Below are 22,078 nucleotides of genomic sequence, written 5' to 3'. Positions count from 1 at the left end.
AAAATTTTCTTCTGAATGATAGTTTTGAATACTTTAATTATGATGTTGCATCATATATTTTTCTTTGTGTTGCTTCTGCTTGGAATTAGCTAAATTCCTTGAATTTTAGGATTTACAGTTTTCAAATTATTTGACTCTTATTTCTTCAAAAATATATACAGTTTAAACACCCTTCTTCTTAGACCCCCAATTCCAACTATATTTAACTAATTGATTTATCTCATAGGCTCCTGTGGCTCTGCTCCCTTTTTATTTATTTAGTCTCTTTTGTTTGTTTACTTGTTTTTTGTTTTTGCTTCAGTTTGGGAAGATACTATTCTATATCTTGCAATTCACTGTTATAGTCTTAGTGTACAATAAGCTGTATATCCATTAAATGAATTTTTCAGTTGGCTTTTTAATTTCTCAGGGCTCCATTGTTTTATATTGTTCATTTCTCTCCACTCTGTATTCTTGTTTTCCTTTAAATACCTATACATCTTTATGAAAGCTGGTAATTCTTGTATTTTAAACTCATCATCTCTGTCATTTTTATCAAATGATATTCCTTCTGGTTTTGTGCTATACTTCACTGCTTCATTTTATGTCTAGTAATTTTATTCGGATGCTGGGAATTGCAATTATTGCATTGTTCAGTGGTTATAGTTTGCTCTGTTCCTTTAATGTGGGTTAGGCTTTGTTTCGACAGTCAAATTACTGGCGGATCAATTTGATTCTATAGAGGCTCCCTCTTAAGTTTGGGCTTTTTAGGGGTGGATCTACACTAGAGTATCTTGTGCTGTAAAAATAATTTAACTCTACTACTAACGCTTCTGAGGTCTCTCCTCACTGCCCCCAATAACCTGTGAGGACTCACCACTCTGGCTGGGCGGAGCTAGATCAGTGCTCTCTCTTCTGTGAGTTAAGGAAATTATTCACTTCGAATCCCCTTGGTCATATTTTGCCAGGTTTTGTGGAATTGCTTTCTATATATGTGCCGTTTGGTATTCAGCAAAGATTCAAGGGGCCCATACACAAGTTTCTGGAACTATTTTACTGCAGAGCTAACCTCCTCTAGGAAACTCTGCTGCACAACTTCCTGTCCTTCAATCATCATCTCTTCAGATCAGCAAGATTGCTTTTACTTCAGATTCCCCTTCTTTTACAATACTCTAGAATGTGCCTCCAGGCAAAATGTCAGGGAGATCATTGAATCCAATGAAATTATTTCCATTTTTCTCAGGGATTACAGTTCGCATTGACCTCCTGTCCAAGATCTAAAAAACTGTTGGTTTATAGATTTTGTCCAATTTTCTAGTGGTTACATTTGGAGGGCAATCCACTCAATAACTGTTATTCTATTATGACAAAAAAGAGGAAATCACACTAAATATCTTAGACCTTTTTCTTTCAAACCATTATGCCACTGCCCTTTTCTCCCTATTTGGCAACAGGGAGACAAACTTTATGCATGACTTTATATTTAACCAACATTTCTAAAAAAGCTTCAATCTTAACTAAAGACACCTTGTTATTTCACAGGTTTTAATTTGACTTTTCCTTTTTTGAAAGCACAGAGAAGTTAAGGAAGGATCTTCTGCATTTAAAGTAAAATCCTTAAACATATACTGTATACTATGGAACAGATACTAAAAGATATTCTGATCCTCACAATAGATTATAATTTTTATATGAAGGCATTCTGGCTGTCACAATTGTAAAGGCACTGATTGTCAATGTTAAGTCAAGTGATACAGCTGATCAATCATGCAAATCTCTTTTCCATCTTGTTGATTCATGTGAAAACACTTTGGAAGATGTCATTTCTGAAGGATAATTTCTTAACGTTATGTTATACTGTGATCTCTTGACATTCTGACAACCCAAATAACTCAGGTATTTAAAATTTTTCAGTAGCTATTTGAAATAATAAGATCCCTTGATAAAATGCCACTTAACTATCATATTTGTAAAAATTAAAGTGATCCACTCCTCATATACCAACAAATACCTCCAAAGAATAATTTAGGAAGACAAAAAATTTTAAATTGCACATAAAATACTTTGCTTGAATCAAACTGGTTGATTATAAATTCCTAAATTTTGGGATAGCTAGCACAAAAAGTGAAGTATTTCCCCCTCATATGAAAATGGATCATTTGCAAAAACATGGAATGTTACAGAAAACATTACTGGTATACATTTGTGAAATTTTCCTAAAGTGCTAGTGACTATTTTCTTATTATAACATCAATAACAACTCTAGGGAGGCACCTGGGTGGCTCAGTCAGTTGAGCACCCTACTTCGGCTCAGGTCATGATCTCACAGTTTGCGGGTTGGTTGGAGTCTGCTTCACATTCTGTGTCTCCCTCTCTCTGCTCCTCCCCAACTCATGCTCTGTCTCTGTGTCTCAAAAATAAACAAACATTTAAAAAATTATTAAAAAAAAAACCTCTAGGAACTAAAGATATACACTGTTGCTTAAATAGAATTATGCAAAGAATGGACAATGATACCTAAGTATCAGCTAACCAAACTTATCAAAAGTAATAATCAAAAACAGGAAGAGAAATGCAATCTGCAGTCAATATAATCTTAAGTAACACTCCACTGAACTGTGGTTGTCAATGCTACAATCTTGGCTTTCAGCTAAAAGAAACTTATCTTTATTTTAAACGAATTTTTCAAAAATAAAATCCTGGTATCCAAGATACTATGTGATGAATAAAATAAATAAAAAGTGGTTTATAACTATTTATTAAGGAAAATCTTGTGAGTGCTTAGTACATAAAGGAACCTCTGAAACCATGAGACTTTCAAGCTCCAGAATCATATAGTATAATAAACACAGCCAATTAAATGAAAATAAAAACTATTGTTACCAATAGTATCTAAATTTAATTTTTCTTTTGATGATGCCATCATCTCTTACTCTAGCATGGGGTTGGCAAAGTACAGTCAAATCCAGCCTGCAGCTTGTTTTTGTATGGCCAATAGGCTAAGAACAGATTTTACATTTCTGTTAAAGGGTTGTGAAAACAGGTAACACAAAACACAAAGAATATATGAGAGAGATTGTTTGTTGGTCCATAATCCAGACCTCTACAGAAAAAGTTGGCAAACTCTTGTTCCAGAGTACTTTCAGATTTAAGATACATCTAGAAAACAAAGAGAAATGCTGAATTCATTAAAATGAAAATTTGCGTCATAGGCAAATTCATTAGAAAAAATCTTAAATATGAAAATCTGTAAAAGTTGCTTATAATTCCATTTTGTGAGAGACAAAACTTATGAATACGAGCTCATGTATACGATGACTTCCTGCATAAGATAACTGGTGTTAGATTGGTACCTCACAATCTGATGTTGGAAAATTTAAATTATTCATTCAAATACAAAAACAATTGGAGACTTTTCCTTTATTCAATTTCCTTTATGAATCAGATCTCTGTGAAAAACTGACAAAACGTAATTATCCATCTTACCATTCACAAGGTTAATGCTACAATTTTTTATCCCTTAAGAATGAGTTTCAAATACAGTTAATCCTCTATATGTAACTTCTCCCGAAATGTTTTTTTTTTAATTGTTGTTGCTAGATTCATCTTTGTCTAGAGTAGGAATTACTTAAATTTGCTTTCCATTTCCTTCAGGCTATGCCATCATCTTGTGCATTAAAAACTCAGTCAAATTTGTGTAAAAATTGAAACAAACCACAAAATGTTCTTAAAAATATCTCAGTCACTAGACATAACCACTGTTGTCCTGTCCATTGCTACTCTTAAAATGTAAATTTTAATAGAAGTTTTGAGAAAAATTAGATGACTACTGCACCATCTCATCTCTCAGTGGTACAGAAATTAATTATATAGACAATATTTAAATAGATAAAAAGATACTGGCAAGGATTACCAAGAGTAAAACTGAATATTCAGGACTGTTAGTGTCAAAAATATGTTAAAATCAGGGGAACCTGGGTGGCTCATTCGGATAAGCTTCTGACTTCAGCTCAGGTCATGGTCTCATGGTTTGTGAGTTCGAGCCCTGCATCAGGCTCTGTGTTGACAGCTCGGAGACTGGAACCTGCTTCAGATACTGTGTCTCCCTCTCTCTCTGCCCCTACCCCACTCATGCGCGCTCTCTCTCTCTCTCTCTCTCAAAATAAATAAATAAACATTAAAAAAATATGTTAACATCTATAATTTTTAATGAGCCTTTGACTTACAGAATCCAGTTTGGATTTCTCTATTTCACACCTTGGATAGAACACTTGTGACAGCATCCCCCCCCCCCCCCCAGGAATGAAATATATTTGCTGTATCAATTTTGAATATTTTTAAAATTTAAATAAGAGAATTCAAACTCAAAGTAGTATGTCAACAACTAGAATAAGCAAAAGATATAATATTAAGATGGTTAATTGAACTGTGAGTTTTTTTAACTTAGGAAAAAATTTGTCAGGTCTTATTTCAAGAATAAAAAAACCCTAGGGGCACCCGGTTGGCTCAGTCAGTTAAGAGCCCAACTCTGGATTTCGGCTCAGGTCATAATACCTCATGGTTCATGAGATTGAGCCCCATGTTGCGCTCTATGCTGACAGTGTGGAGCCTCCTTGGGATTCTCTCTCTCTCTCTCTCTCTCTCTCTCTCTCTCTGCCCCTCCTTCACTTGTGCACAGTAATGCTCTCTCCCTCTCTCTCAAAACAAAACAAAAATCAAAACAAAACAAAAAACCCTTAAGGTATTATTTATATTGACACTGCTATCAAAAGGAATAAAAACTATAGAAACTTATATTTTTGAAGGCTTTACAATATAATTTTAATTGCTTAAGAGTTTTATAATAAAAATATTACCCCCGAAGATCCTAATTAGAATTGAACAAAGAACTAAATGCTTTTAATTAGGCATAAAGTTCTTATGTACACTATTATCATTTACTCAAAAAGATAGAAAAAAGTAAGGTCATTTCTTAAAAAAAATTTAAAGATTATTTATTTGGAAGAGAGAGAAACAGAGCATGGGAGGGGAGGGGCAGAGAGAGAGGGAGACACAGAATCTGAAGCAGGCTCCAGGCTCTGAGCTGTGAGCACAGAGCCCAGCATGGGTCCCGAACTCACGAACTGCGAGATCATGACCTGAGCTGAAGTTGGATGCTTAACCGACCAAGCCGCCTAGGCACCCCAATAAGGTCATGCTTAATTCATTATTTTTAGCCAACTAAAGATTTAGATAAGGACTTGGTTATAGGGGAGACATAGTAAATTATAAGGCATAATTGGTAATATTATGGTTTGAATTTTGAGAAACAAATAATGTATGTGACCTGACAGATTTCCAAAACCATGTCCAAAACTAATTAACTGGGAATCAATCAACTGTATTCATGACTTTTTGCCCTTCTTCATCCACAAAGAGCCTCTATAACTTCATTAGAAGTGTCAAGATAACAATCTTAACAATCATAACACACTATTTCGTTAGTATTTTTGTTGTTGTTGTTAGGAATACTGAAAGGCATATTGGTATAGATATTGGTCCAGTTCAGGGGTCATTTTTTTTTCTACAAGAGTCAGACAGTAAATGTTTTGTGGGATATCAGTCTCTGGCTAAATCAATCAACTCTGCCACTGTCAACATAAAAGTAGTTTATATATGCATAAAACAATGGCATATCTGGGTTCCAATAAAACTTTATTTACAAAAACAGATGGCTGGTATACTTGGCTGTCAAGCCACAGTGTGTTGACCTCTGGTAATGTAATGATAATCAACACCCATTTTAAGGAATAAAAATTATAGACCCGAAGCACTTGTGTAAATTTCCCTGATCCCAATTCCCTAGAAACAACAACAATTACAAATGAACCATTTTGAGTCACATTTAAAAAACTTTGCCACATACTAATGAATTTCTCTATAAGATATAGTACTATCCTTATACAAGCTCTTTTGGTCAAAAAGGTTTTTATAAAATTGCATTTCACCATTGCATAGTACTGTAATACACAACCATACCATTCATTTGTCCACTCTTTTGTTAGTGAATAGTTTGCTTCTAGTTTGTCCTCAGCAAGAACAGTGTTGCTATAAATATTTTATATTTACATCTGCTTGTGTACATATGCAAAAATTACTTCACGGTACACACACAGGCATGAAATTGCTGAGTCAATACAACTTACAAATTCAAATTTGTAAGTAGAGTAAATTATATTTCAAAGTGTTTGCATTAATTTACATTCCCACTAGATGATTCTACACCCTTAGTACATGGATTTAAAAAAAATATATTTTGTGCCAATGGGATGGGTTTTAAATATAAATTTTTAACTAACTGGATACAAAGACATATTTTGTACCATTTACCTGATTAAAAATGAGGTTGAACTTTTTCTTTTACATGTTTATTGGCCATCTGCATTTTCCTCATCTGCAAATTAAATGATTTTGCCTTTTACCCACTGTTCTGTGGAATTACGAGTCTCTTATCGATTGGTAGCTGTTTTGTGTAACCTGGATTTCAATCTTTTTCAAATATTGGTGTTAGAAGTACATCTTTCCACGGGAACCCTCTTGCACTGTTGGTGGGAATGCAAACTAGTATAGCCACTCTGGAAAACAGTGTGGAGGTCCCTCAAAAAATTAAAAATAGACCTACCCTATGACCCAGCAATAGCACTGCTAGGAATTTACCCAAGGGATATAGGAGTGCTGATACATAGGGGCACTTGTGCCCCAATGTTTATAGCAGCACTCTCAACAACACCCAAATTGTGGAAAGAGCCTAAATGTCCATCAACAGATGAATGGATAAAGAAATTGTGGTTTGTATACACAATGGAGTACTACGTGGCAATGAGAAAGAATGAAATATGGTCCTTTGTAGCAACATGGATGGAACTGGAGAGTGTGATGCTAAGTGAAATAAGCCATACAGAGAAAGACAGATACCCTACGTGTTCACTCTTATGTGGGTCCTGAGAAACTTAACAGAAACCCACGGGGGAGGGGAAGGAAAAAAAAAGAGGTCAGAGTGGGAGAGAGCCAAAGCATAAGAGACTCTTAAAAACTGAGAACAAACAGGGTTGATGGGGGGTGGGAGGGAGGGGAGGGTAGGTGATGGGCATTGAAGAGGGCATCTTTTAAGATGAGCACTGGGTGGTGTATGGAAACCAATTTGACAATAAATTTCATATATTTAAAAAAAAAAGAAGTACATCTTTCCAGTCTGTGGCTAAACTTTTCAGTTTTCTTAAAAATAGCAGCAAAATACACATAACATAAAAATTTCTATCTTAACCATTTTTAACTCGTAAGTATATTCATAGTGTTGTGCAACCTCCAGAACTTTTCCATCTTGCAAAACTGAAACTCTAATACCATTAAACAACTCCCTGTTTCTCCCGTATCCCTTGGCAACTATCCTACTTTCTGTATACATAAATTTGACAACTCTAGATATCTCATATAAAGGGAATCATACAGTCTTTATGTTATTTGCTTATTTCACTTAGCATAATGTCCTCAAGGGTACATCCCTGTTGTAGCAAGTCAGAATTCTCTCCCTTTTTTAAGACTGAATAATATTCCACTGCATTTATAGACCACATCTTGTTTATCCATTCATCTATATATGGTCACTAAGGGTGTTTCCACCCCTGGGTATTTTGAATAATGTCACTATGAATATGAGTGTAAAAATACACTTTTGGCATTTGCTTTCAATTCTCCTAAAAATTTTTAATGTTTATTTTTATTTTTGAGTGGGGGTGGAGTGTAGAGAGAGAGGGAGACACAGAATCCAAAGCAGACTCCAGGCTTTGAGCTGTCAGCACAGAGTCTGGCACAGGGCCGGCCCGAAATCATGAACCGTGAGATCATGACCTGAGCTGAAGTCAGACGCTCAACCAATTGAGCCACCCAGACACCCCTCAATTCTTATAGATACACACCCAGAAGGAGAATTGCTGATTCATGTGATAATTCTATTTCCAATATTTTGAGGAACTGCCATGCTGTTTTCCATACTGGCTACACAATTTTACATTTCCACCAAGAGTGTGCAAGGTTTTCAGTTTCTCCACATCCTTGACAACATTTTATTTTCTGGGTTTTTCATAGTAGCCATCCTAAGGGGTGTGAGGTGATACCTTGTGGCTTTAATATGCTCCTTTTTAAATTGCTTATGTTTTTCTTGCTGAATTGTAGTAGTTCTTTATATATTCTCAATATTAAACCTTCAATAGATTTGGTTTGTAAATATTTTCTCCCTGTTTGTATGCTGCCTTTTTACACTATTGATTGTGTCCTTTGGTACACAAAAGATTCTAAATTTGATGAAGTCTAATTTATCTATTTTTACTTTGGTTCCCTGTGCTTTTGGTGTCATATCTAAGAAACCATCGCCAAATCCAGTAACATGGAGTTTTATCTTTATGTTTTCTTCTAAAAGTTTTATAGTTTTAGGTCTTAAATTTAGGTCTTTGATCTGTTTAAATTTTTGTACATGGTGTAAGGTTAAGGGCTCAACTTCATTCATTCATATATGGACATCAGGTTTTCACAACATGATTTGTTGACAAGACTGTCCTTTCTCCAACTGAATGGTCTTGGAATCCACGTTGAAAATTATTTGATCATGTATGCAAGAGTTCATTTCTGGGCCAGAGATTCTATCCCATTGGTCTATGAGTCTGTGTTTAGGCCAGTACCATACTCTTTGATTACTGTAGCTTTGTAATAAGCTTTGAAATCAGGAAGAAGGAAACCTCCAACTTTGTTTGTTCTCAAGACTGTTTTGGCTAATTGGGGCTCCCTGAGATTCCATCTTCATATTAGTATAGATTTTGCTATTTTTCAATAAGCACCACTGGAATTTTGAGAGAGACTACATTAAATCTGTAGATTGTGGGTAATATTGACATCTTAGCAATATTAGTCTTCCCATAAACATGGGCTACGGGCTGTCTCTCCAATTATTTGTTTCTTCTTTTATTTCTCTCATCAGTGTTTTATAGTTTTCAGTATATAAGGCTTTCTTTTTAGGTCGTTGGTTAAGTTTATTCCTAAATATTTTACTCTTTTTGATGTGATTGTAAATTGAATTGTTTTCTTAATTTCCTTCTTGTATTTTTCAATGTTCATTTATAGGACTACAACTGATTTTTGAAGTGTTGATTTTGTATTGTGTTGAATTCATTAACAAATATTTTGTAGAATATCTAGGATTTTCTACATATAAGGTCATGTAATATACAAACAGATAATTTTACTTTTTCCTTTCCAATTTTGATGCTTTTTTTAAAAACAAGTTTAATGTTTATCTTTGAGAGAGAGAGAGAGAGAGAGACAGAGCATGAGCAGGGGAGGGGCAGAGAGAGGGAGACACAGAATCCGAAGCAGGCTCCAGGCTCTGAGCTGTCAGTACAGAGCTCAATGGGAGGCTCAAACCCATGAACTGCAAGATCATAACCTGAGTCAAAGTTGGATGTTTAACCGACCCAGCCACCCAGGTGCCCCTGATGCCTTTTCTTTTTTTAACATAATTACTCTTACTAAAACTTCCAGTGCTATGTTGCATAGAAGTGGTTAAAGTGGGCATCCCTATCTTGCTCTTGATCTTGAAGGAAAAGCTTTCATTTTTTTTTTGCCATTAAGCATGTTAGCTTTTAATTTTTTTATATATGGCCTATATTATGCTGAGTTAGTTTTCCCCTCTTCCTAGTTTAAGTGTTTTTATCATAAAAGGCTGTTGAATTGGTTAAATCATTTTTCTGCATCAATTGGGATGATTGTAGGTTTTTTCTTTTCCTTCCTTCTATTAATGTGGTGTCTTTCATTTATATCGGTTTTCCTATGTGAACCATCCTTGTGTTCTAGGAATACATCACTCTTGGTCATATGTATAATCCTTTTTAATATGCTGCTGACTTTGATTTGCTAATATATTGATGAGGATTTCTGCATCAGTTTTTATAAAGGATTTGGGCCTGAATTTTCTTTTAATGTTTTTGTCTGGTCTCAGTGTCAGGGAAATGCTGGCCTCACATAGTAAGTTTGAAGGTATTCACTTCTCTTCAATTTCAGTGTTTTAGAAAATTTTGAGAAGATCTGGTGGATCTGGTGGTATATATTTTTTTGAGTTTGTTTCTTTTTAATTATTATTTTTATGAGAATGTTAAAGAATGGTACATATTGATAGCATTTTATTCTCTCAGCAATGAACATACATTTTCTATAAAAGAATTTCATGTATTTGCCTCACCATAAAAATCACCTGGCAACCTGATGAAAAAATATATATCCATTCTTTCCTCATGGAGATTTTGATTCAGTAAGTCTAGGGTAAGCCCTATGCTTTTATATCACACCAGGAGATTCCAATGATCAGACAACATTCTATATATGATGCTTTTTATTGGCTGCTTAAGATTTAATTATGTAGGTATTTCACAATTTAACTTATAGTTATCTGCTTATAGATTGTGAGTTTTAATGACATTTTATTTTTTTAATTTTTGTTTTTTAAATTAAATACAAGTTCATTAACATAGAGTGTAACAATGATTTCAGGAGTAGAAATTGGTGATTCATCACTTACATATAACACCAGTGAACTGGTGGTATTCTTAAACATTTGAGGTAAAAGTCTCTTTTGTCTTATATTACTATATCTACCTCTGTTCTGTTTTGGTTACTATTTGCATGGAATATCTTTTTTCCACTCTTTCATCTTCTATCTGTGTATGTGTGCTGAGATTTAAAATGAATCTCTTGTAGACAGCATTTAATTGAATCATTTTTCTTTGTAAATCATTCAATCTATGTCTTTTGATTGGAGCATTTAATAAACTTAACTTTTTAAGTAATTACTGATAGGGAAGAACTTACTATTGTCATTTTGCAAATTGTGCTCTGTTTTAAAGCATTTTGGTACCTCATTTGCTCCCTTACTGCCTTTCTTTGTGTTTAACTTTTTTTAATGATGTGCTTTAATCCCCTTTTCAATTATTTTGCACAAATTCTATACATATTTTCTTTTTATTTATTTTGAGACAGAGAATGAATGTGCCTGATCTGTTTAGCTCAGGCCACTACCACACCTTTACAATTATAACAGCTTGTTCATCTTTAAAATTATGTTGGTTTTTTTCAACCTCCATTCAACTACAGAAATTTAAGAGAAAAACTCATCAAATTCCATGAAAATAACTTGAGATTTTTTGAAAATAATTTTTTATTGAAAGTGATGGATTATCATGGACAGAAATTACTTCTTTGTGATATCATCTTCCTACCATGAACGTGATATAGTCAGGGTTACTTATGTCTTTAATGTCAATAAAAGCTTCTTATAACTTTCTCCTTCGAGAACATTAAAATGCTTCTGTAAAATACAACACAGATAAATAAAATGCATAAAACATAGATTAAGAATTATTTTAAAATGAACATCATTAAAACCACTACATAGCTGAAGAAACAGACTTTTGCCAAGTATCCCAGAAGCCCTCCATGCATCTTGTGTTATTCTCCTTCCTTTTAACAAATCATTATCTAATTTTTATGATAATCACTTTGATTTTTCTTTTTAAAGCTTATGACCCAAAAATGATAGTTATAGCTATAAACAATTCAGTTTTATTAATTTTTTGAGATATCTTTTAATGCTCTTTTAAGCTACAGATCCCCTCTATCACTTTTTTCCCTATATAAATTATTTTGAAGGAACCAAGATATTTATTGTATAGAATTTCCACCAGTGTTAATTTTGACAGCAGAATTCTTATGGTGTAGTTTAACATATTGGGTATATAATCTCAATCAGATTTAGCTTTACTTCATTCATTCATTCATCCATTCATTCGGTCACTCAGTCAGTCTTGATGGATGATAGAGCTTTCTCCCATCCAGTTATCTGTCTCTCCTTCTGTGATGTTAGCAGCAATTGATGCTAAGGTCTATTAATTTCCTAGGGGATGCTAAATGTTAATGACCTAACCCAAAAATCTATCACTTATCAGATATATTTATATTTCTGTAAAAGAAGACTTCCCTCATTAATGATTGGATAACGTAAATGATATAACTTACAAAGGAATAACAAGACAAATTTTTCCCTTTATTGATCAGTTTTCAAAATAACGAATTGGCTCCCTATCTTCTAAATTCAACCAAGTCATTTTAAAAATCAGTCTTACAACTTACATATTTAACATATCCATGCATTTGGATGCACTGCAGTTATTATACCTACTGATGTTGAAAATGCCCCATGTTTGGCCAATAAGAGTGTCTTCAAGTTAGGTCCTGAGTACTTTTGACAGTGTTTGATATTTTCCTTGGTTTTGGTATCACCAAATGTTGCAGGCAAATCATGAACATTTACTGTTCTAGCCTTGGCATCACTCATTTCTCCAAAAACTGGTTTCTTTCAGTGGTAAATGATATTTCAAGACTACAATCTAGAATCCAGATGTACTCTCTGCTACTAACTTGTCATTGTTCCTAGGCAAAACAGTAGACAGAACTAGAGTACATATATGAATGTGTGTCTGTTTGTGTGTGTGTGTGTGTGTGCATGCAGATAATAATTTAGCTTTTATAATATCCCATTCAAATTCAAAACTAATGAGAGATTTAATGAGAATCTTAATTTTCAGGCACACAAGATAAAATAATTACAATATCAACAATTATTAATTGGTTTTATATAACATTATGTAACAGTTTTATTAAAAAATATCAGTAATGCCACCACAAATATTATTGTCCTCCTCCTTTTTTCAGTTTTCAGGGCATAAAGCCATTATATACTACTATAACTCTCTCCCATATAGCTAAATTAGTTCAGTTAGTTGTCTAAACACATGTATACTTGATGGTTATCATGGGTTATCATGTTTACACTCTCCAGTCACTTAGGTTGCCTGATACTTATTCTACAGTAGATTCTTCAGGAGAGCCTAATAGGAATAATGTTCCCTGAATTCTTTCATTGTAACAGTTTATCTGTTTATCTTTCATACATGAAAGCCAGTTTGGCTGCCATTTTCATTCCTAGAGTATCTTAAATATCCTACCCCATTTTCTTCTGGTAGAAAATATGTCTATCAAAAATTATGATGACAATTTGATTCTCTTTCCCCAAGTTAATTTGTATTTTTATCTAGATGCCTGAGATTATTTTTCTTTTTCTTTAAAATTCATTAATTTTATTACACTGTGTCTCAGTGTTGGTCATTTGAGTAATTTTCTCAGATATTCAGTGTGCTTTTTAAATATATCTCTCTTTTTTATCTCTCTTTTTTTCAAATTCCAGGAGTTTCCTTGAATTATGGTCTTATTATGTTGCTATTCTTTTATTTGGTTTCTTCTTTGGAAACTCATTTATATTTATATTTATATTTATATTTATATATATTAAGCAATCTAAATCTGTCCTTTTCACTCTCATCTTTTCCATTCCATTTAGTAATTTTTTTTAATATTTATTATTTCTCCTTTTTTACCTTATATTACTCTTACAGACTTAACTGTTGAATCTATACACTTCTTTATTTCTTCTAATTTAACCTTTATTTCTAAAATAATTTTTCTTTATTTCAAATTATTTCCTAAGTTCTATAACCACATTTGTAAGATTCTCTAATTCTTTAAATTCTGATATAAATTGTTCTTTCATATCCTGTATCATTTTCTGATGTCTTTTTAGCTCATTTAAAAACTTTTCATCTGTTTTCTGTCCTGCTTTCATGGGCTGAGAGGGTATTATTCTACTTATTCTCATTTTTCTTGTTGTAATTTGTGGGATTAGGATACTTTTTGTTGGTTATTTTATGTGAAATTAACTTACCCAAACTCTTAGAATAGCTTTTTTTTTTTTTTTTCCTCTTCAGGTTCTAGAGATCCCTCTTCTGTTTGTTTTCATGTCATTAAAAAAAAATATGACAGTGTACTTTCTGACATCTATTAGCTCTGCTTATCTTCTCCATTTTTTAAAATTTATATTGAGAGTGAGAGAGAGAGAGAGAGAGAGAGAGAGAGAGAGAGAGAAAGGTGGGGGGGGGGAGGGGCAAAGAGAGAGGGAGAGAAAATCCCAGGCAGGCTCTGTACTCAGTGCAGAGACTGATGCAGGGTTCCATCTCACAAGCTGAGCTGAAGTCAAGAGTCAGACATTCAACTGACTCTGCCACCTAGGTGCCCTGGTGTTCCCCAGTTTTATGAAGTCTTTCTCTTTGTCTCTCTTGCCCTTCTGTTGCTCCATTTGGGTTCTATTCATAGTAGTTTCTTCTCCTTGTGGGACTTTGTCTTGGAAGATAACTCAGGTTGGTTAATTTCTCATGGGGCCTACACGGCTCAGCCCCTTACGTTGTTACCATGGAACCCCTCAACTCATCTGCTATTACAGTGTGTAAAAACCCTCTCTATTCTAGCTGCTGGGTTTTAGCCCTCTGGGTTTTCTAGTGAGTGTTCGTAGACCAGTTTCCTCAGATGCTGTCTTGTTTCCCACCACTTTCTACCATGCCTCTGCTGATCCATGTGTTATCCTGTAGGTGTTGTGTCTCAACCCGGTCATATTTTAGAGTTCAGTGGGATACGTTGTCACCTAGTTTTGTTGTAAATGTTCATCTGTCGTTGTAATTATTTTTTCAAAGCCTAGGGTTCTGTCTGTTTTTCATGGAGGAATTCAGGGTTATTTAAAAAGCATGCCCCCCATTGCCACCTACACTGAATTTGTCATGTTCATTTTTTTTTTATTATTGCCATTTTAAAATAACTTCTGAACAGATATTTTAATCTATAATTTTTGAATTAAACATATGCAAGTTTTTCTAATTATTTGGCCATACTCTTACTATGAATGATTCAAGGGTGATATGGGCTTCTTGATCAGGATCATTCTTTTTATAATAACATTTCAGTGATGTTCTCCTTTGGTAGAGTGAAAATTACAGGCTATTTTTTTTAAAGTGTTAGTCTTGGAAATTTAAATATTCTGCAGTATTATATGACTTAACAGAATATTCACTTATGTCACTAAAAGAGTAACAGACGCTTTAGTGTAACATTTTCTGCACTGCTACCATCTCTTTCTGAGATGTTTCAACCTCTACATAGAGCTTCTAAAAGAGGCAGCCTATAGATTACATCCAACCTCACCCTTCTCATCCACCCCAATCTTAACTGATATTAATAGAGTATAAATAGAGCATAATAGAGATATTATGAGATAGAGAGCATATAGGCATAGAGAGCAAGGTCTAATCTGCTTCCTGACAGTCAGCCCCCAATGTACAACTGGACCTACACCTTTAAATCCAAACTCTAAGAGAAGCCACACTGTTCCTGTGAAGTGTATCCTCCATCAGTGCAGCAAGTCAAATAAATATAACAATTTTGGACTAACAGTTGTTTTGCCTCCTTGAGCTGGTGGATTTTGATACTTGCCTATATATCTACTCTAATTTTTATGCATTAGTTCACAGATTTAAAAGCTGTAATTATTCTTATATAAAGTTCACTAAGTTCTAAATAACTGCTATCTTCAAAAATCCTTAATGATTTCCAAGAGAAACACAGGAAAGGTATATAAAAATAGCTACTGTCAATGAGTGACCTTAAAAGGTAAGAACTACACTGAGTACTCTAGAATCATTCAATAGTAATTTAACACAGGTTGACTAAAAAAGTGATAGATAAGATCATTGAAAGACACTATTTTAGCTTGTATTTTAAAGGACACAGACAATGTAAAATATCAATGACTAATTATTCTATAAAAAACCAAATGAATACAAGTATAAATTAACAATGAATATAAAACAACAAAGATGCAATTCAAATAAATTCTTATTTGAAATTAAGAATAATTGCCTTCCCTTTTCATAGCATTCAAGTATCTTCAGTTACCTAAACCCAACTTTGTTCCTACCACTCAGATATATATGACAAAGTCAAAGCAATGAGATTTAGTCATCATAAGCACTCTTTTTGAAGTCAATGGCTAGCATAAAGGTATTTTTATCATGTAAATCTCCTGAGTCCTTTATAATAGTTTGATACTTTTTCTTCTCAGAGGAGAGGAAGTGTTTCAAATTAGGGAAAGAAGGGAAATGGAGGAGAGGGGGAAAAAAAAAGAATGATCTAGAGTACATGTTCAAGAATGAGAACATGAAAGGGCATGTATTTCAGAGACCGGGGTGGAAAGCAAGAATACACCTTGGATGAGCATAGCAGCTAATTCGTGACTGTGGATGACTAATCAATACGGAGAATTCTTATTATAGAACACAACATTTTATCTGTCTTACCACCTTATTTTCAAAACTCACCTCTTCCAGAAATTATTAGTAACAAAAATAATTTTCTAGTCAAGTGTAGAGAAAATACTGAATATTATTAGCTAGGCAATGTAACATAAGCAATAAGATACTTCCTATTTATAAGTGAGGAATGATTTTATTAAAATTATATAAATAAAACAACACAGGATTACAGAATAGAGGACATTAATAAGAAGCTGGATTCAAAGGATGATAACAATTTGGAGGAAAGAAAAAAGGAAAGAGATCCAATGCAGAAGACATAGTTGTACAAACACAAGGAAATGTGATATTGTGTAACTTGTTTTCAATAATTAATGTTTTCTATAGCAAGAGAATGGAGACTAGTTGAGTCTGAAAAGGAAAGTTGTAACTAAATTGTGAGAGATATAGAATGTTGTTCTGTTATACAGCAGATATTTCTAGGTTTTTGGAATGTATAGTTTGGCAGAAATTTGGAGGACATATCCTAAGTGTGTCAACTTTCTATTTAAAAAAAATAAAAATTAAACCTAAAACTCTAACATTTGCTATATTGTACTAAGTTAAGTAATGTTAACACAAAAAAGAATATGAACATAACATCTACATACTTTTAAAAAATATGATAAACTCTGGATGCCAAAAAGTTAGAACATAAAATTGTATTCTGCCAGATGAAAACAAGGTGAACTTTCAATATATACCTTGTTCCAATGTTTCATTTTTAGCATAGTTATTTTTTAAAAATCCAAGAGGCATGTTCTTAATAGTCTTTCAGAGTACTCAATTCAGAGTATTTTTGGTAAACTTAGGGAAGCCCAAGAAAAACAGCTCTCCGTTACCTACCCAGCCCTTTCTTCTACCTTCTTTCTGCAGCACTGGAAGAAATAAAAAAACAGACCAGGTGTCTGATCATGGCAAATTCTGGGAAGGGGCTACGTATGTGGGGTCTTGTCTGATCAACATAAAGCAGTTAATAGTTATCTGGCTGTAATTCCTTAGAGCTTAAAATTGTCACAAACCGTCACTGAGGAACCAGGAATGTGAGTCTTAACAACTGAAAATAATTCCTTCTTTGCTTTGGCTGCTGGAAAACTTAGTGCTCATTTGTGTTCCAGTTTTAATAACATGACAGGACCCATGCTAACATTTCTAAATTTATTCTCCATTTATTTTAGCATTTTGACCACTATTTATATATTCTTGTATAAGTTTGCCAAATCATTTTTGGAAAAGACATACACAAATACAGAAGAAAGACTTCGAGTGAATGAGGAAACATTTAAGATTTATTTTTTCAATAATGTTTATTGATTTTTTTTTCTTATTGTAAAGTAACACATGTTATGGGGTCATTACACTAAATATTCTCTCAGTCTAGAATGTTTTTCTAGTAAGGTGTATGACTCACCTCCTGTAAGTCTTTGCTTAAATGTAATTTTTACCACTGGTCTATTTACAATTATATAGCATGTTAGATACGATAAATGCTACGTTAAAGGATATGTCCAACACAGGGTTTGGGATGATAAAAATGGCAGGGTCAAGTTGCGGTTTATTTAATAAATCACCCTCTTTAAAACTGCAACCTGACCCTGCTGTTTTTATCATCCCAAACCCGCGTTGGACTTATCCTTTAACGTAGCATCTACCACCTTCTAACATGCTATATAATTTATTTATTGTGTTTAATGTTTATCTAAGTGTCCTCTCCTTGATGGAATATAAACTCAAGGCAGGGAATATTTTTTTTAATTAAGGTGTGTTTTGTTGTTGTTTTATTAAAGTATCGTTGGCACGCAGCGTTAGATTAGTTTCAGGTGTGCAACATAGTGATTCAACAACTTCGTATGTTATGCTATGCTCACCGTCTGTCACCATCCAACACTATTATAATACTTCTCACTGTATTCCCTATGCTGTAACTTTTCATCCCTGTGACTTATTCATTCCATAACTGGAAGCCTGTGTCTGCCACTCCCATTTTGCCCATCTCCCCACCCCTCTCCTCTTTGGTCACCAAGAGTCTGTTCTCTGTATTTATGGGTCTGTTTCTGCTTTTGTTTGTTCACTTGCTTTCTTTTGTAGATTCCACATCTTCATCTGTGATATGCGAATATATTATAAGTACCTAAGAAAATGCTTGGCCTAGAACAAGAACTCATTGTTTTGTTTTTTTTTTTTAAATGAATAGCTCACCCATGTGTCACTGTTCTAAGACATTTTATAGGCATTATATAATTTAATTCCCACAAGAACCCTGTGAGGGAGGTGCTATCACTGACTACATTTTACAGAAAGGATGTAACTTTCTAAGTTACTTTCTAAGCTAACCGAGTCAAGTTATTAACTATTACTGCCTCTCTTGTGTAAAAGCAGTTGAGACAATGATAGAACAGTCACAGGAAAATGACAGTAAATAGAAAGTGAAAAGCAAAAGGATATATACGCAAGGCTGCTAAATCCAAGGAATAGTACCTACGGCCATTATGTCCTCACAGGATCATCTAGATATTGAGATTACCCCTTTCTGAAGCTCATGAATATTTATAAAACAAACTTGTTAAAGAAGTAAGGCTTCAGAAAACCATATTTTCAAAGCTGCTCTCCTAATACAGGTGCATTAATTAAATCTTCACAACAATTAATTTATCTGCTTTCTCTCCTCACTCCACTGAAGCTGCTGTTGAGTAAAAGACAACGACTTCATCAACTCCAGGTTAAGTATTTCTTTACATTTTCTCCGTGAAGAATTGTCACATTACAAACGTTAGGGGAGTAAGAAGTCACTTACAGAAGCACGGCTCTTACAGAGAGTGCTGCATAGTACACACACCGTCTAACGAAGGCTACACCGCACCCCAGGTAGACTAGGATTGTAAGAGCCAGAGTCTCCTAGTCCAACACTTTTTCACAGTTCTCCATTCTGTTATTAGCACTGACTGTGAAAACATGTTATTCTTAAAAAATGAATGAGAAGAAAGCATACAGGAGTATCGTATTCGAATTTGTGGAAGCAATGTCTTTACGTTCTTTTGGCAATAAATATTCCTCCAGAAGTACAAATTACGTCATGATTAAGAGATACATTATAGGAAACTAAAATAATTAGAATAGAGAGAAATCATACCTTCTATCAATAGCTCTTGTCCATGACTGCCAAGAAGTGTACGAGATAGGAATGGGGCAAAGTCTACAAAAATTTCACGAAGAAGAGGAGCAACTTTTTCTAAAGCTCTTTCAAGTTTTGCAGTGATGCTGTTGAAATTAAGACATAAAGACTAGTAAATATAATTCAATATAAAAAGTCAAATAAAGTTTACTTCTAAATTAAAATCTTGAAAAATCACGAAAATACAATTCTAACCCATGGAATCGTACCAGTTTCAGTAGAAGGGACATCCTGTACGGTTTCACATCAGACATAAGGCTACTCTAAAGACTTCAGCTAATGTGAATGACTATTCTGTGAAAAGCTGTTGGGATTGTGTCACCTGCAAGGGCCATAGACTCTGCTCGTAGCTCTAAGGAGCTTCAAGAAAAGTTGTTCTTCTATATCTTCTGTGACTTATCCTTCTATCTATGAAAGAGAGCTGTTTTGAACACCCCCTACAGGGATCGTTATGTCGGTTACAAAGAATTAACCTTTGTTCGCAAGAGTTACCTAAAAATTCCCTGGAAGGCTAGACTAATAACACAGGAACTAGAATCCTCTGTAATACAACTAAATTGCTGTGCTAAAGTAGGCATTTTCCACCTCATAAGCCCATTTACTTTTAGTTATTGATCCCTGTAATATGATTTATATTATTTCATTAAATTATACGGCCTTATATAAACACTATTTGACATTCTTAAAAATACTTTAAGTAGTGTATGTAAAAAAAGAACAGAGGTAAAGAAAATAATTCTGCTCAAGCAAATAAATAATCTGGTAACATCTAACTATCTGTCTTAGAAGTAAGTGCTCTGAAGTAAGACTGCTTGGACTAGAATGCTGGTTCTGCGGCGACCTAGGGGAGCGTGGGACATTAAGACTTCCTTTGCCTACAAAATGAAGATGACTGTAGTACGACTGGTGAGGATTAAATGAGCTAAGGCATGTAAAGTGCACAGAAAAGTACCCGGCACACTGCGAGAGGTCAGTCACGGTAGCTCTTATAACAACTACTTTGAATACAACAAAACTATATTTACTCTTACAAAATGTGGCTCTGACTTAAAAAAACAAAGTGACTATAATAATACAATGGTAGATGAACACACACTGTTCTACATCGAAGACATCTACGGCAAAAAATTGAACAATGCTTCAAGATAAAAGTTCAGCCATAAAGCTAAGTAACATTTTGGCTACGTATGAGGAAAAACATCAATGCCAAAAGGGTTATTAATCACAGAATAATTTTCCATATATTACTAATACTTAAAACTAAAGAACTGCGTTGTGAAATGATTAAATAGGGATAAGGGAATAGACACGATTCCTTCTTTCTTAACTTGGAAGTAGCATGATCTGATTCATTTGTGTACTCAAAGCCTCACCATTAGCACTTCTATTCGACTTTTTCTTCTCTTATTTGGATGAACAGTTTTAGACAAAAAACTCAGAAAACTGGTGTGAGCACTTCCACAAAGCCTATTCTGGAGGAACAACTCGCGGCAAGAAAGGGACTCGGGTGCAGCTGCGAAGACTTGCCGGAGATAAACAGAATTTTCAATATTCTCCCTTACTCCGTTATTCCTGAACCTAGAACCTTCTTTTAACACAATGGTTCTCAAACGTTCGTGTAGATTAGAATCATCTGCAATGCTGGTTAAACAGACTCCTAGAACCCCATCCCCCTAACTTCTGATTCAGCAGGTTTGGGTGTACTGTGAGAATTTGCACCTCTAACACATTCTCAGGTGGCTTGCTACTGCTGATCCAGGAAACACACTTGGAGGATAACTGTTTCAGTGAGAAGATTTACTACTAGTAAATTAGAATAAAATAGCTAGCAAAGAGAAGGCTACCTGAAGTCCTAAAATAATCACAGTAAGTTATGTCTGGCTTTAGTGAATATAGATGGACAGAGCTCCTTTTTCAGGTCTATTTAATTCATTCCTTCTTATCTCCAGGATCACGTCCTATGACTTCCCAGCTAAAGTAATCCCATCCTTTAAGGAAAGATGAGTAAGAATGAGAAGAGCAAACCTATGAAAAGGAGAAAAATCCAGATGCTGTTGTTTGCTTCTGTACTTGAATTCTGAGTGAAGCATGAATATTTTTATTTAAGATTAATTAATGAGAGTGAAATTACTTTAGAAACATTTTAGATGTATAAAGGTCCACATCAGTTATATTATCATAATATACTATTGTGTAATTAAATCCAGGTGTATTTTTTCCCTAGTTTATGACTTTTTCCCATAATTTATGGGTTTATGTATGATTTAGAAGCATCAGAATTGCAACAATAGTCTTCTAAGCGATTAAGTTACAGATCAAATAGAAACTTCAATTAATCTAAGCAAATATTTACATGAGTGTGTATACATATGTACTAATTATCTTAAGGGTAATGGATAAAAACAGACATTTCTCAGTGAGTGAATCCCTACAATAGGATTTTTTAAAAAGTGTTTTTAAGCATTTATTCATTTCTGAGAGGCAGAGACAGAGCACAAGGGTGAAGGGGCAAAGAGAGAGGGAGACACAGAATCCGAAGCAGGCTCCAGGCTCTGAGATGTCAGCATAGAGCATGAAGCAGGGCTCGAACCGATTGAGCCATGAGGTCATGACTTGA

General features: G+C 34.2%; 1 protein-coding gene across 8 annotated transcripts in view; it reads right to left on the bottom strand.

Annotated features, from left to right (window-relative positions):
* The window catches only part of NBEA (neurobeachin), a 678,339-nt gene that overhangs the window by 373,964 nt on the left and 282,297 nt on the right, over window positions 1-22,078 (bottom strand). For all 8 annotated transcript variants that reach the window (XM_042998658.1, XM_042998776.1, XM_042998897.1 and 5 more), the window contains one exon: window positions 19,420-19,547. In XM_042998658.1, the coding sequence (XP_042854592.1) occupies window positions 19,420-19,547 (128 nt within the window). The remainder of the gene's footprint in view (window positions 1-19,419; window positions 19,548-22,078) is intronic.

The sequence above is a fragment of the Panthera tigris genome, chromosome A1 (genome assembly GCF_018350195.1).
Source record: "Panthera tigris isolate Pti1 chromosome A1, P.tigris_Pti1_mat1.1, whole genome shotgun sequence".
Taxonomy (NCBI): domain Eukaryota; kingdom Metazoa; phylum Chordata; class Mammalia; order Carnivora; family Felidae; genus Panthera; species Panthera tigris.
The sequence above is the reverse complement of the archived record's forward strand: the minus strand, read 5'-3'. Positions and strand labels throughout refer to the sequence as shown.